Genomic DNA, 16,589 nt, shown 5'->3' on the forward strand with positions numbered 1-16,589 from the left:
CAATTATGTAGCCATAAACTGTTAATCATGTACCTATTAGTGGACCAACAACCAGATATATGGACTCAGCGTCGTAAAAGAGATCTCCATTCTACGTTTCTTTCTATTTTTTCCGTTTCAGTGAGAGAATTACCCTGATACATTGATATGATGATTGATGATTATGGGAACCATGCCGATGTTAGACACTAGACCATCTGGATCCTGCCAGTTTTCTGTTCACATGGCATCCCAGCCCAAGATCATGTGTTTATACTCACTAATGACTTGTATTGAAAGTTTGTTAGTTGAAGATGTGCTCTGCCCAACAGAAACCTTCCTTAAATTTCCCGCAAATTTTTCAAAACTTGTCCCTTACAACCCAAAAAATAGACGTTGCTTCTCACTTGTGTTTCTCTGCAGAACACATGACACCAACTCCCCAACCGCCATACCCCACCAACCCACCACCCTCAACCTTCTCTTCGCCATTACAAAAATGTCAGTACCACCCTCTGAAAGACATCAACACACCCTAGCTTTGGTTACGGTATTTGATATAAAAACAAGGCCACAACAAAAGATTGGAAGGAAGCAGAGGAAGACCCTCTTGAAAGAATTGAAGAATTGGAGTTGCAAAGAGCTGGTAAAGTAGTAATAAGCAAGATGATGGAATCTGGGGCTCCTATATGCCATACCTGTGGTGAACAGGTGGGGCATGATGCAAATGGGGAGCTATTTGTGGCTTGCCATGAGTGTAACTATCCCATGTGCAAGTCTTGTTTCGAGTTTGAAATCAAAGAGGGCCGGAAAGTTTGCTTGCGGTGTGGCTCGCCATATGATGGTACCACCCCATCTTGAAGTTATCTTTTGCTGATTTTGTTAATACATTCATATGGTCTGGTAAATCAATGTGTGTCAGATTTTTTTCTTTTTATTATGTGGTATAATTTCAGAGTTTGAAACTTTCATAGTGGTTCATATTCTTGAAAATCGCTTCCATTTGCTTGTTACGCACCTCTCTATTACTATTCATATGCTAATTTATGCCTGCTTTCTCCAGAGAACTTGCTGGATGATGTAGAAAAGAAGGGGTCTGGCAATCAATCCACAATGGCATCTCACCTCAACGATTCTCAGGTATAACTATTTCCTGAAATGTTAATGATGCATAAGAGACTCATGATTTTATTTTATTTTTTGATTTAAAGAAACTCAAGAAGAACTATCAAGTTTTTTTCTAGTTTAATCCATTAAGTTTTAAGCCTGCCGCGTGTTATATATATATAATGTTTCAAATGTTGGGATTCTGGCAGCATTGTTTAATTAACCTTGGTTCGTACAGGATGTCGGAATTCATGCTAGACATATCAGTAGTGTGTCCACTGTAGATAGTGGTTAGTGACCTTGCTTTTTCTAAAGATCATATTTAATATTTTGAACTCTGTTCTTTTTTCTTTTGGGTTATCTATCACATCCTATGTTTTTGTGAAGAAATGAATGATGAATATGGGAATCCAATTTGGAAGAATCGGGTGGAGAGTTGGAAGGATAAAAAGAACAAGAAGAAAAAGAGTAGTCCTAAGGCTGAAACTGAACCAGCTCAAGTTCCGCCGGAACAGCAGATGGAAGAGAAACCGTAAGTACAAAAATATGGCTAATTTGATTTTGAAACACTGTACAAGGAGAAGACTAAGATCGAAGTATCTAAACTTGAAGGAATAAAGATGGTGTTTTCAAATTAATCATGTTGTAAGGTCTTGAAAGCTACTTGAAGCTTTTTATCAACTGTTGATGGTTAAACGTTTCATCCAACAGTTATTCATTAAAGTTGAAATAAAAGAATCAATGTCAAGGCGTCTTTCATTTGATGTTTCCTTTTCAATTTGCAGGTCTGCAGCGGCTTCGGAGCCGCTTTCAATTGTTTATCCAATTCCACGCAACAAACTCACACCATACAGAGCCGTGATCATTATGCGACTGGTCATTCTGGGCCTCTTCTTCCACTACAGAATAACAAATCCTGTCGATAGTGCCTTTGGCCTGTGGCTTACTTCTGTCATATGTGAGATCTGGTTTGCATTTTCTTGGGTGTTGGATCAGTTCCCCAAGTGGAATCCTGTCAATAGAGAAACGTATATCGAAAGGCTATCTGCAAGGTACACTATAGGAAGCAAAAAATCTCATGTTACTAGTAAAGCCTCTAAAAACTGAAGATTATGATGTGACACAAACTCACTGTCATCTGCACAATTTACCATCTTCTTTTCTTCTTTTTTGTCTAATCGAAGATTTATCGCTAAAAGTGGCTTACAAACATTAGCTATATGACGCCTACAACTGTTAGTTTCCAACCTTTATCAATAGCTGTTTATCCATTTCTTCATGTCAAGGTGTTGGCAGGGCTAAGTTTGCTGTGCCTATCATCAATACACAAAATAATGTAGAGGTAGTATATGTAAGAATAGCACAAAATCACTGCAGAAAACATAAATGACACCCGTACAATGTGCTGATCGAAGTGTAAATGATATGATGTTCACAATGCCATACCAGGTATGAAAGAGAGGGTGAGCCTTCTCAGCTTGCTGGTGTGGATTTTTTTGTGAGTACTGTTGATCCACTGAAAGAACCGCCATTGATCACTGCCAATACAGTCCTTTCCATCCTTGCTGTAGACTATCCCGTCGATAAAGTTTCCTGCTACGTGTCTGATGATGGTGCAGCTATGCTTACATTTGAATCTCTGGTAGAAACAGCTGAGTTTGCAAGGAAGTGGGTTCCGTTCTGCAAAAAATACACAATTGAACCAAGAGCACCAGAGTTTTACTTCTCACTGAAAATTGATTACTTGAAAGACAAGGTTCAACCTTCTTTCGTGAAAGAACGTAGAGCAATGAAAGTAAGTTCTGAGCTCTTATTACACAATTCTCAAATACTCGTCCTTTCTGAATGGCATTATGTAATTGGTTTTGGTTAGAATTCATTTGTCATTTCCTTCCATTTTGTTTCAGAGGGATTATGAAGAGTACAAAGTCCGAGTTAATGCCCTGGTAGCAAAGGCTCAGAAAACACCTGAAGAAGGATGGACTATGCAAGATGGAACACCTTGGCCTGGGAATAACTCACGCGATCACCCTGGCATGATTCAGGTTGAACTCTTCATTGGTTTTTGAATCTTGCTAGATTTTTCATGTTAGTACTAGGTAGAAAGTCTATTGTTCATTGGTTCAGTAAAGCTGTTTAACCTTTTAAAGATAATGAGATCAACAGGATATCTTTAATATCCCCTGCTTCTCTAGTAAGATCAAGAGAAATAAAGGATCTACACTACTGTTATCTAAATTTTTCAAAATTCATTTCACGATACATCTAAGATGTGAAAACTCTCTGGCTTAAAGCTTCAATTACTATAGAAAGATTCCTGATGCATTTAGTAATCTAAAGGACAGTGGTTTGTTTGGTATTTATGAAATAATTGAAAGATATTTTTGAATTCAAAATCTTCAAGGCTTCGAAATAAAATCCTATGGCCCAAGTTTTGCATTTCTTTTCTGAGCAGGATACTGATCTTTTATGTGTTACTTCAATATTTATTAGCAGTCCATGTGATCCTGCGACTCCAGTCTATTTGACACATCTATAAAACTCTTCCATGAAAGTGACTCCATGTTGTCTGAAGATTCAATAATCATATATGGCCGTTTCCTTGACAGGTCTTCCTTGGAAATACTGGAGCTCGTGACATAGAAGGAAATGAACTACCTCGTCTAGTATATGTCTCCAGGGAGAAGAGACCTGGCTACCAGCACCACAAAAAGGCTGGTGCTGAAAATGCTCTGGTTTGTACAAATAATTTAAGATTGGTAAGGCTTCATATGAACCTCATGTTGGAGTTGGACTAACACTTCCACGAATGGCTTTATACAGGTGAGAGTGTCTGCAGTTCTCACAAATGCTCCCTACATCCTCAATCTTGATTGTGATCACTATGTAAACAATAGCAAGGCTGTTCGAGAGGCAATGTGCATCCTGATGGACCCACAAGTAGGTCGAGATGTATGCTATGTGCAGTTCCCTCAGAGGTTTGATGGCATAGATAAGAGTGATCGCTACGCCAATCGTAACGTAGTTTTCTTTGATGTAAGACTAAATCTAGCTTAATCTTCTCATCTTTTCAATACCAGTTTTGAACATACAATGGTAAAGATATCTAGATTATAAAAGGAGATAAAACTGAGTAGCAGAAACATTTTCTTCCATTTTGTTTTATCCTGGAAGTTTTTAAATAGCTAGGTCAATAGATGAGTATGGAAGTTGGTTTTTCAGGTCATGTGAATATTGAAGTTTAGAAATTATTTCTAGTTTATAAATGGCAGAAATCAGGATGTTCAAACCTCATTTCAATTTAATCTATAATGAAGTTCAGATAGATACATTGGCCCTTCAAATCCTCTTTATCATTAATCTTTTTGCTCTCCCAATTCCTATCAACAGACAGATGTGCATCACATGTTTTACGCAGAGTAGAAAAGTGGAAGAAGTGGAAAATTAGGCAACAATATGCTGATTGTGAAAATAATACAACATTGCCATAATATCGAGGCTCCTGTAGTTTATAGATAAACAACGAGCCTTTTGAATTCTGACAATTCTTTCTATTCTATTGTCAGGTTAACATGAAAGGGTTGGATGGCATTCAAGGACCAGTATATGTAGGAACTGGTTGTGTTTTCAATAGGCAAGCACTTTACGGCTACGGGCCTCCTTCTATGCCCAGCTTACGCAAGAGAAAGGATTCTTCATCCTGCTTCTCATGTTGCTGCCCCTCAAAGAAGAAGCCTGCTCAAGATCCAGCTGAGGTTTACAGAGATGCAAAAAGAGAGGATCTCAATGCTGCCATATTTAACCTTACAGAGATTGATAGTAAGTTTAAACTTTTGAAGAGAGTTGGATTAGATGATAGGTTAACAGAATTTTCAATCACTAAGTTATACTGGGGCCTTTTCTCCTGCAGATTATGACGAGCATGAAAGGTCAATGCTGATCTCCCAGTTGAGCTTTGAGAAAACTTTTGGCTTATCTTCTGTCTTCATTGAGTCTACACTAATGGAGAATGGAGGAGTACCTGAGTCTGCCAACTCACCAACACTCATCAAGGAAGCAATTCATGTCATCGGCTGTGGCTATGAAGAGAAGACTGAATGGGGAAAAGAGGTGAAGCTTCCAACCCTTACTCCTAAATGATAGTTCAGTGCCGTGTTTATTTAATTTAACAAAGATAAAGACAATTTCTTTGAACAAAACTCATGTTATCTTGCACCCAATACCTAGTATGGATAATAAGATTCCACTCTCATCTGTTCTAGATTGTATCTTTTGTTACTTTGCTAGCAACAAGGCTTTCTAACCCATTTGTTTTTGCATTTTAAAAATATTTTAAAAAAAAATTTATTTAATTTCAATCATGAATTCTTGGTTGTTTAGTTGAAAACTTGATGTGACCTTCTATTGCATTAACATTTAAGTACGAATTATGCTGTTGGTTTTCAATTTGAACCTATTTGGCTTAGTTGTATTGTCGATTTTAAACCTTTTTATTACGTGTCTTCTCAGATTGGTTGGATATATGGTTCAGTCACTGAGGATATCTTAAGTGGCTTCAAGATGCACTGCCGAGGATGGAGATCAATTTACTGCATGCCCGTAAGGCCTGCATTCAAAGGATCTGCACCCATCAACCTGTCTGATAGATTGCACCAGGTCCTCCGATGGGCTCTTGGTTCTGTGGAAATTTTCTTTAGCAGACACTGTCCCCTCTGGTACGGATTTGGAGGAGGCCGTCTTAAATGGCTCCAAAGGCTTGCGTATATAAACACCATTGTGTACCCATTTACATCCCTTCCTCTCATTGCCTACTGCACAATTCCTGCAGTTTGTCTGCTCACCGGAAAATTCATCATACCAACGGTAATTTTTATAATCTTCCTTTTCCCATCCTAAAATGAAAAATGGTTGCAAAATCATGTCTCTTTACTTTTGAGTTATTATTAGGACAAATTTAAAATGTTTTGCTAGGTAGAAGTTGGAACAGTGCTTCTCAAGCCATTGAACCTAGTATAATACTATTACTAGGTTAATTGCTATTCTGAGTCAACAATTTTCTGTGTGAATTAAAAATCACAGTTTGCCAAATTCAATCTAAAGTTCATGTTCCCCCAGTAATCATGTGCTAAAGTGATTGACTTTGTATTGTACCTTGTCATTGATCCAGCTCTCAAACCTGGCAAGTATGCTGTTTCTTGGCCTCTTTATCTCCATCATTGTAACTGCGGTGCTTGAGCTAAGATGGAGCGGTGTCAGCATTGAAGATTTATGGCGTAATGAACAATTCTGGGTGATCGGAGGTGTTTCAGCCCATCTCTTTGCGGTCTTCCAGGGATTCTTAAAAATGTTGGCTGGCATCGATACGAACTTCACTGTCACAGCAAAAGCAGCCGAAGATACAGAATTTGGGGAGCTATATATGGTCAAGTGGACAACACTTTTGATTCCACCAACAACACTTCTCATTATCAATATTGTCGGTGTTGTTGCTGGATTCTCTGATGCACTCAACAAAGGATATGAAGCATGGGGGCCTCTCTTTGGCAAGGTGTTCTTTGCTTTCTGGGTGATTCTTCATCTCTATCCATTCCTTAAAGGTCTAATGGGTCGCCAAAACCGAACACCAACCATTGTTGTTCTCTGGTCAGTGCTGTTGGCCTCTGTCTTCTCTCTTGTTTGGGTCAAGATTAATCCATTCGTCAACAAAGTTGATAACACCTTGGTTGCGGAGACCTGCATTTCCATTGATTGCTGAGCTACCTCCAACAAGTCTCTCCCAGTATTTTGGGGTTACAAAACCTTTGGGAATTGGAATATGATCCTCGTTGTAGTTTCTCTCAAGAAAGCACATATTGCTGTCAGTATTTAAATGAACTGCAAGATGATTATTCTCTATGAAGTTTTGAACAGTTTGAAAATGCTCTTTTTGCTGAGCGAAAGGTCTAAGAATTGTTGTGACGAGATATTATGTAAAAATATAGGTTTTGATTGTGTTTCCTTGCATCGAGAAAAGCATAAGGATATATAGACACGATATTGTCTTATTTCTCAGGTTTGGTGTGCCATCACCTCTGCATTGATTTCATAGTAATTCCTCGAACCACTTGGTTACCTGTCAGACTCACTTCGCCTGACAAGGACCAAGCAAACATTCTTGCAAGTGACAAAAAAGTAGCAAAGACATAGGTCCGCAGGTCAAGAGTCACCCACATGACCATTTGTTCTGAAATCTTACCGTTAGATCCACTTTGATAATGTGGTCCTGTTGTCAACGATGAAGATTTTTGTGACAACAAATCTATTTTATTTTTAAATTATTTTTTTATGATTTTAAATCGTTTTATTTATATTAATGCTAAAAATAATTTTTAAATATAAAAAATATATTATTTTAATATATTTTCAAATAAAAAATTATTTCAAACAATAACTATTACCATATTCTCTTAAAAAATTTAATATCAAGCTCCGTGAGGAATAAAGAATGTCACATTTCAGCTTTTAAATTGAAATTGTTTTTTTTAAGTGTGATAGTGGTATTTTATGAAAATAATTTTTAAAAATATATATGAAAATAATTTTTATTTTATTATTTTATCAGGATATTAAAATTATTAAAATTATTGAAAAGTATAAAAAAATATAAATTTAATATTTTTTTTTCATATCAAACGCACCGAACACAGTTTTAAATGTAAAAACAATTAGCTTTTAGAACATACATTGAATTAGTTTTTTGATCCAACCTTTCCGAAAGTACACAGCAAATCGTAGCCCTGCTCTAAGCTTCACATTTAATTATTTAATTGAGGATTGTATGGAAAGGTATTCTGATACCCTTTTTACTTCTCTTTGCTGCAATGAAATGTTGGGAAACGTAGGAGCAAGGAAACCAAAATCCAAAAGAATTTCTTTCTCTCGCTCGCTAGTTTAAAATGGGGGAAGAAAAAAGAAAGCACTTGCTTGCTATCGAAGTACAATCATGTGATGTAGATGATGATGAAAGCTTGGAAACTAATTTGAAAGAGAAGAGAGAGACTTGCTAGATAATGGCAAAGGAAAAAGAAATTCATTGTTTGGCTATATTCTGATGATAAAAACAAAAGATCTATTTTAGTGTTAATAAAAGTTTATTTTTTATTGGTTTATCCTTATCTCGTGATCTAAACAAGTTTTGTAAATTGTAATAACAGTGATGGTTTAAAGTATTTTTTATTTAAAAATATATTAAAATTAAAAAATTATTTTTTTAAATTATTTTTAATATCAATATATCAAAAAAATATAAAAATATATAAAAAATTTATTTTAAATAAAAAAATTCAAAATTTAAAAAACTCAGTGAAAACCACGTTCAACAAGTTTAGATTAAATGAAAATTATATATCAAAACCCACCTATTTGATCTTTACTCTTAATATGTAAATGCTACAATTTTCTTTTCTTGATTAAATTGACCATGATAGCCCTGGAGTGTCCAATAAAACCCTCTTGTTTTTACATCTTTTATCTTTTTTTTCAATAGTATTTGACAGTATGGTTATGGTTGTTTTTCAAATAATTTTTCGTGCTGAAATGTATTTTAATGATTTTTTTATTTTTAAAAATTATTTTTAACATCAACACATCAAAACGATACAAAACATATTAAATTTTAGCAAAAAAAATTAAATTTTTAAAAACACGATTTATACTATGTTCCCAGACATATTTTTCTATTTCATCTATGTAAATGGCACATGGATATTAGTTTCCTTGGAAAAAGTTAATTAATTAATTAATGTTTACCGGTAAATCTAGCATAGAAAGACATCTTATGGCATGCACTTGATATATGGGAACAAAAATTAGTGGATGTCTATTGAGATTGTTATTGTTGCATAAAAGAATTACACATCAAATATTCAAATTTTAAATCGAGTTATAGATTGTAGAACTTTTGTAATTTTTTGTATGGACATGGATAAAATGTCTTTGATCATATTTTAAACATGTTTTATTTTTTTAATAATTAAGATAAAGCTGGTGCAGAGATTTAGTAGGAATGTAATTCAAATCGTATTTTTTTAAATTTTTTTTTTTGTTTAAAATTAATTTTTTTATGTTTTTTTTATTTTTATGTACAAATACCAAAAATAATTTTGAAAATTAAAAAAAGTATTTTAATATATTTTAAAATAAAAGGTATTTTTTAAAAAATACTTGAATCCTAAACATTCCTTAATGTAAAGTAGATGTTAGTTGTTTCTTGAGTCTCAGTTGATCTATCTCTGAGGAAGACTGGAGAATCCTGGAGCTTGAGGACAACTTCTCCTCAAAACAGCAAAAATATCAATTCAATGTATTTCTGCAAATAGGTAATAAACCGAGGGCTATAAAGAAACCAAAATCCTCTTTCACTGCATAACCTTTCACTTTTCACATTCAAACAACCGTACACACTTTCTTACATAGCGGGCACACCCTCAACAAAGCTCACTTCACTTTCCGTCCCTCCCCACAATGTCACCACCTCCACCACCCCTCCTCCTTCCTCTCATCCTCCTCTTCCTCATCTCCGCCACCACCACTGAAGCTGCCTCTGCCTCTCCAATTGCCACTCTTCCACCCTCTCCCTCCCCCACCTCCTCTCCTACTGCACCCACCACCAAAACTCCCTCCCCCACCTCCTCTCCTACTCCACCGACCACCAAAACCCCCTTTCCCTCCATTAACTCCACTTTAAACCCCAAACAACTTAGAGCCCTCCAATCTCTAGACATCCCTACAGTTAAAGATCCTTGCATACAACCTTCTCTTCACAACGCCACCATTTGTGACTCTTCTTCCCCCTTTCGCCAACTAGTCTCGCTTCACCTGTCCAACTGCTCCTCTGACCTCTCTCTTTCTTACACTGCCCTTAAATCCCTCTCCACTCTTCAATCTCTCTCTTTCACCAACTGCCCTGTTACCCCTATTAGATTCCCTTTAGATCTTGCCATCTCTCTTCATTCTTTCACTTGCATTCACTCTCTTAAACACCTCACTGGTATCGGGCTCTCTCGCTTTGTCAATCTCACTGATCTCACTGTAAGTAATGTGCCAGTCAATACTAGTGGTCTTTATGCGGTTCTTGGTAATATGCGTAAGCTTAGGTCTGTTACTATCTCAAATGCTAATGTCACTGGCTACATACCAAAACATCTGCTTTTCAATCTTACCCATGTTGATTTTTCAGGTAATAGGCTTAAAGGAAAGATACCCAGTTCCATTACACTTCTTGAAAATCTTGAAAGTCTCAATCTTTACTCAAATGCACTTACTGGGGCAATCCCTGATAATCTTGGTGACTTGATTTCACTAAAGAATGTGTCTTTAGGCTCTAACTCTTTATCTGGGGCGATCCCGAATTCAATGTCAGCAATTCCTGATTTAGCTTATGTTGATCTGAGTTCAAATCAGTTGAATGGGACAGTACCAAAGTTTTTTGCAGAAATGAAGAAATTGAGGTACTTGAATCTTGAGAACAATGAGTTTCATGGTGTTTTGCCTTTCAATCTTACTTTTATGAAGAGATTAGCTGTGTTTAAAGTTGGTGGAAACAGCAATTTGTGTTACAATCATACAATTTTGTCATCAAAATTGAAGCTTGGAATTGCTCCTTGTGATAAGCATGGATTGCCATTGTCACCACCACCTGCAAAGGATAGTTCATCAGGAGGTGATAGTGAGAGTGATTCATCAGATTATAATGATGAAGGTGATGATTCTAACAGCAAGAAAGAGGGTCATCATGGACCTAATAAGGTTGTTCTTGGTGTGGCAATTGCGCTTTCCTCTATAGTCTTCCTAATTGTCTTCCTCATTCTTCTCTCCAAAAGATGTGGTTAATTAGAAGGTAATGTTATTTGTTCAGAATTCAGATTAGGGAAAAACTGGTTACTAGAAATCATTTGATTGTTTAATTGGTTATACACTTGAGTATGAAGAAGAGTGGTCGTAGAAGGGGAAATGGAAAAGGGCGAGGGTGGAAATCATTATTTAGGTGTGTTATTTTTTCGCTGCTTTGATAATTGGATTGAGAAAAGAGCAGTGATTTCTATTTTATTTATGTATATATATAATTTATTATGAATTCGGTTACCGTGGATGCATTATTTGGATTCTGAAGAGGGGAAAAAGTGGTTGATTATTAATGTTGTATCATGAAATATGTATCTTGAACCCCTAGAATTATTTTATCACACTTTTATTTATTCGGCCTCTATGTTTGATCCTGTGTGTTTCCATTATGTTATTTAAATTTGGCCTTTCTGCTCGTCCTCTATGATTTTGTTGAGTTTGGTTTGCAATTTGGTTCAGATTATTTATTGCATTAACAAGGAGCCACACTGGAGACCTGTCTTTGCTGTATGATAACACGGCAAAATTCAAGCCCACAAGGTTGTTCAGTAATGTTCTTCTTTGGTGTGTTAAAGTGATTAATAAAATATACGTTGATATTTCCAGTGAATGACGAGAGTGAAAATAAATGGGACTGGAAGAATGTTGATTTTTTTAAGGTAATATTGATTTCATAGGGACATTAAATAAGTGCACAGACCTTCTTGCCACTTGCTATCTAGCAGTTCACAGTACAACTTTGAAGTTGTGAGGTCCCATATTGTTTTGCATACTATGTCATGTGGATGAGTTGCCATGGCAGTGTAGCGGACTCAAGTAGATTTAAGCAAGATCTGTTCTGTCTCTGTTTTATTTTCGGTCCTTCTACAGACAAGAATTTTAGGACCAAGCACCTGCTGCTTAGGACTCTTACCATTCCTAGTATAGAAAATCTTAGCAAATATACTAGGTGGCATAATTTCTTAACCTAGAAAGCAACCTTTGTTTAGAAAAAAGATGTCATAATAGAGAACTGATAAACTAACTAGGACTGGTGCTTGAACTAAACTACAGTGGACACAGATCAGCTCGAAGAATAAATGAAAATTCCTTTAGAACCGTGATCTTAAAGGAAAAGAAAAGGAGGAGGCCTAAGGTAATATTGGTAAACAAAGTGTAGATAAATGATTGCCATCTCTGTCTCTCTGAGTGCCTCGTTGGACTCATTCCTTTTCCCTACCACAACAATGATAACTATCATAGCTCTAGATTACTCCAGAGATGGTTTGTTCATCATGAGTCATGACAGAGGAAAACAAATGAGAAATTCACACAAAAAGTCACTCTGAATGGGATTACTCCAAATGTCATTCTTCATTCCTGCATCATATTGTTTTGGAAATGGCCTCAGATGGAACACAGACAAGATTTCCCGTTTCCCGTTTAGCATTGTGATCTAATCTTGTTTTTGAAATTATTTTTAGCTTAAAACTATTTTTTTTGTGTTTCTAGATTATTTTGATGTGTTAATATTAAAAATAATTTTTTAAAAAATATATATTATTTTTATACATTTCCAAGTAAAAAATACTTTTAAAATGAAACATCTACCACTCTCAAACAACCTTGTAGTCCAGCCATGTAAAAACTTAAATTTTTGATTTAACATTTAAGAAGGTACTCAAACTATAGAGTTTCTTGAAGCACATAAAAGCAATAAAAACAAAATGTTTTAAAAAAATTAGAAGTGTTAAGGATCTTGTTAGATAATTTAGGATTCTTTAGGGTTAAAGCAAAAATAACATGAAGATCTGATTATTATTTTTTTGTTCAATGTTGGGTTATTGTAAACCACATGTCATCATCAAATCAGAAATATTCAAAACCCTTTTAGATTAGAGCAATTGTTATGCCTTAAGTCATATATATGTCTTCCATGCCTTAGTGCTGGCCTTTTCTTTTCTCTACTTTTATTTACCTGATTCAAATGTATATGAAAAAAATACAAGACATGACGTTCTATTTATAGGAAAAACATGATAACTCTATTAATGAAAAAATATCACTTTGTCTCCTAAAAAAATCACATATATTATTTCATGATAATTTTGAATAATTATGCAATCATGTCCTAACTAGGTTTTTCTAAGTCCAGAATTGTAACCCCCCAGTATAAATTACATTCTTGTCCTTAATTTTTTTTAAAAAATTACAATCAAGTCTCACTTAATTAATCATCTCAGTTTAATTTATTATCAATGGTTTTTATTGTCTGTGATCTATTAGATTCCTAATATAATGATCCAAATATAAATTATAATTTTAAATTAAAAAAGAATTAAAAATTTTAATTTATTATCAATTCAACAATTGATTAATTTATATTTAAAGATTAAGTGTACTATCTAATAACATATCATTATCTCTGAAATATTAAGAAAGTCATATGTTGTTTGAATTAACTTTTCAGCGACTAGTTTTCTTGGAATAATTATTATTCATTCATCAAGAATGTCTTGCTTTAGATATTAGAGCATGGAGTGTGTTTGTTCTGTCAAATCATGTTTATTCTTAACATCACAATCATTGATTATTTGAATAAGATTTGAAATCCTTTTCAAATCTCATTACATCTTATACAAAGATTTCACAGTTAATGTTATTTGAGAATAAGTGAAATATTCTATCTAATTCACTTAAAGTGAAGAATTCTTTCTTGATCATCAAATATCTTTATATAATTCATATTTGTTTGTTACCCTTAATTAAGACAATGTGTGATCAGATGAAAGCATAACATTTCATGTATAAAATAACTTAGTGATCTCAAGTCTAAGAATCACTTATACAATTATCTTATAAGCCTTTCCGTAGACACAGATGTTCTCCATATGAAATTCTCATGCAAATCAGTGTAGTGTAAATGTCATTAGACAAATACTTACATATTAGTTATATATATTTCACATACCTCAAGTTATAAGAACTGTTGTTTTCTTTCACAAAAGAAATAACATAATATGTATCTGTTTCAACAACTTTAATTAATGTCATGTCTTGATAAAACATTGATCAATAATATTTAGAAATAATACTTTAATGCAATTGAAATACTCATAATTATAACCATTTTATACAGTATTTTTGTTTCAAGGACCTTGTCTTTACTCTAGATTTATAAATAAAATAATATTTTTTAATAATAAATATGAATTTACATGAATAAAGTTAGTGCGGTTATAACTAACCAATTTGCTTTATGGAATACTACATAGGTGTCCCGTACTACGCCGTAAGCCTATCTATATTTTTTTATCATAGAAAAGATATCAATACAATGCAAATTTCAAAAAAAAAAAATTAAGATTCTAGTCATTAACCTGAATGAGTTCAATAAAATCAATTAATTTAATAATATAATTAGAAAATAAGATATTGAAAACAAATAAAGTGAAAAAAAAAAACAACAACAACAATGATTCAATATAAAAGATAAACATTTGTCAATATTATATAAATATATCTTTACTATATTCCTAACACATCTCAATGATCTTATTTGTTAACAAAGTAAAAATTGAATGAGAATGAGATAATTGCATAGAAAGAAAAAAAATTGAATCTCAATTCTCAGTAAATAAAATGATAAACGAAAAAATTAAAAAGAAAATAATTTTTTTAAAAATAAATTAACTAGAGTTTGTTTGAGCCATCACATAGGTGAATTTCTAAAAATAAATCTTTCAAAAAAAAATAAACATTATAATTTTTGATCATCCGACTTGAGCAAGAATCAAACCAAATCTATAATCTAGTCGTGGCACCAGGATAACTCCGCAGAAAGTAAACTGAATAAAATCATGAAACTCAATTCTCAAACTAACCTAATATTGAAGGGTGAAATTAAAAAAAAAGAATAAGAAAAAAAGGCTCAAGTCAAACTTGATGAACTTGCTGAATTCATGACCCGAGACATAATATCAAGATAACTTTATAGAAAGAAGAGGAAAAAAACAAAGAATACCAATTTCTAATGAACCTAATGATCATTGATGAAATTAAAATAAAAAAATAAAAATGACCAAAGTCAACCTAGTCTAACCTTTAAAACTTATGACACGAATCATGAGGCTAGATCACAACATAGAAGGCAAACCTAAAAAAATAGCAACGTAAAATTCTCAACCAACCAAAATAATTTGGGATAAATTTGAAAAAAACAAATTAAGAAAAAAAATGTAGATTTGAAAAGAATGGAAATCAAATTTGATACAAAAAGAAAATCAAATCAAATCTTAAGGGATAAAATCAAAAAACAATTTTAATTAAAAAAAGTATAAGAAAGACTAAAAATAACAATTAAAAGAATGAGAACCAAATTTAATATAAAAATCAAATGTCAATGGATGAAATTAAAAAAATAATTCAATAAAGGATTCAAGACCAAATACATTGCAATTAAAAGAATGAGAACCAAATTTGATATAAAAACTGATATAAAAATCAAATGTTAAAGGATGAGATTGAAAAAAAAATTAACTCAATAAATAATTCAAGACCAAATACATTGCAATCAAAAGAATGAGGACTTAATTTGACCCAACAAACAAATAACAAGACTTCTATGTTCTTTTTTTTTGCAGTGGCCAACACATTTTTTTATGAGGGGAGAAAGGAAAGAGGAAGGGAAGAAAAAACTTGTGGCCAGAGCACAATCTTCAGTATTTTGATAGCACATGCCTCACCACCGTAATGAGGATGGTGAGGCGCATCGAACATCATCCGGACAACGGTATTTAGAGTTGTTTTAGTGCCACACGCGTCACCTGAATGGTGTTAGTGATGTCCAGCATGTGCCAACCACTTTTAAATATATATGTATATATTAAAATATTCAATTACACTTGACTCCATAAAATAACTGAAGTTTCCTTCATCCAAAGCTAAGAAAGATTGTTTTTAGGGACATTTAAGTAATTATACTATAAAAATTGAAAAACTTGAAAAGCCCCTTAACATAAGGAAAAAGTTTTTTAATCTTTGAAGTGTAATTTAGTAATTACATTATGTATCAAAAATATAAAAATACCGATAACCTTTTATTTTCTATAATGACTAATGGATTGCATGGAAAAATTTTTCCAACCTCTAAATGGAAGCTAAGTGAGTTTGTTCTCTAATGATAAAATAATAATTTTATTATGCGAATTGATGATGAAACGTGAGTGTGTACACAGAGAATCATTGAACTCTTTTAGGTTTTTGTATAGCATATTAACACAAACATCTCTCAAAGCTAGGAGGATAGCTGTGTAATTCCGAACTCCTTCCCATGGCCATCTCCAAAATGTCTGAAAGATATAATAGTAACTTGATTCCAAATCTGTTCTTCGCTATTGTAAAAGAAGAGGGAAATGACATTGTTTCCTCAATTCTGATATGTTCAAAACTGGTCACAATACTCATTAATACAGTTTAAGTTTTTGCTTCAGCCAAATCATTGGTGCAATCTGACATGAAATCTACATGCCATCTCATAAAGAGTGCAAAACCTAACGTCTAGTTTCCATCATTTTAGCGTGGATCTTTGTTTTTACGTTTCAAAGCTGTTTTTTTTTTATATATAAAAAAAAATTTGTCTT

The 16,589-nt window shown here is 33.6% G+C and overlaps 2 protein-coding genes across 2 annotated transcripts; both read left to right on the top strand.

The window, feature by feature from the left end:
• Positions 1–505: 505 nt before the first annotated feature.
• Positions 506–7,137, top strand: LOC133699300 (cellulose synthase A catalytic subunit 8 [UDP-forming]). Its single transcript, XM_062122509.1, has 13 exons — positions 506–823; positions 1,043–1,119; positions 1,325–1,376; positions 1,474–1,618; positions 1,872–2,138; positions 2,536–2,881; positions 2,994–3,131; positions 3,696–3,821; positions 3,910–4,122; positions 4,653–4,905; positions 4,997–5,196; positions 5,596–5,949; positions 6,254–7,137. The coding sequence occupies exons 1-13, from the start codon at positions 646–648 to the stop codon at positions 6,839–6,841; spliced, it is 2,937 nt and encodes a 978-aa protein (XP_061978493.1). The 5' UTR covers positions 506–645; the 3' UTR covers positions 6,842–7,137.
• A 2,347-nt stretch (positions 7,138–9,484) lies between these two features.
• LOC133698470 (receptor-like protein 51) lies at positions 9,485–11,332 on the top strand. The gene has a single exon (XM_062121391.1). It carries the CDS (start codon positions 9,589–9,591, stop codon positions 10,954–10,956), a length of 1,368 nt encoding a protein of 455 aa, XP_061977375.1. The 5' UTR covers positions 9,485–9,588; the 3' UTR covers positions 10,957–11,332.
• The last annotated feature ends 5,257 nt before the right edge of the window (positions 11,333–16,589 follow it).

Source organism: Populus nigra, chromosome 7 (assembly GCF_951802175.1).
Source record: "Populus nigra chromosome 7, ddPopNigr1.1, whole genome shotgun sequence".
NCBI classification, from domain to species: Eukaryota; Viridiplantae; Streptophyta; class Magnoliopsida; order Malpighiales; family Salicaceae; genus Populus; species Populus nigra.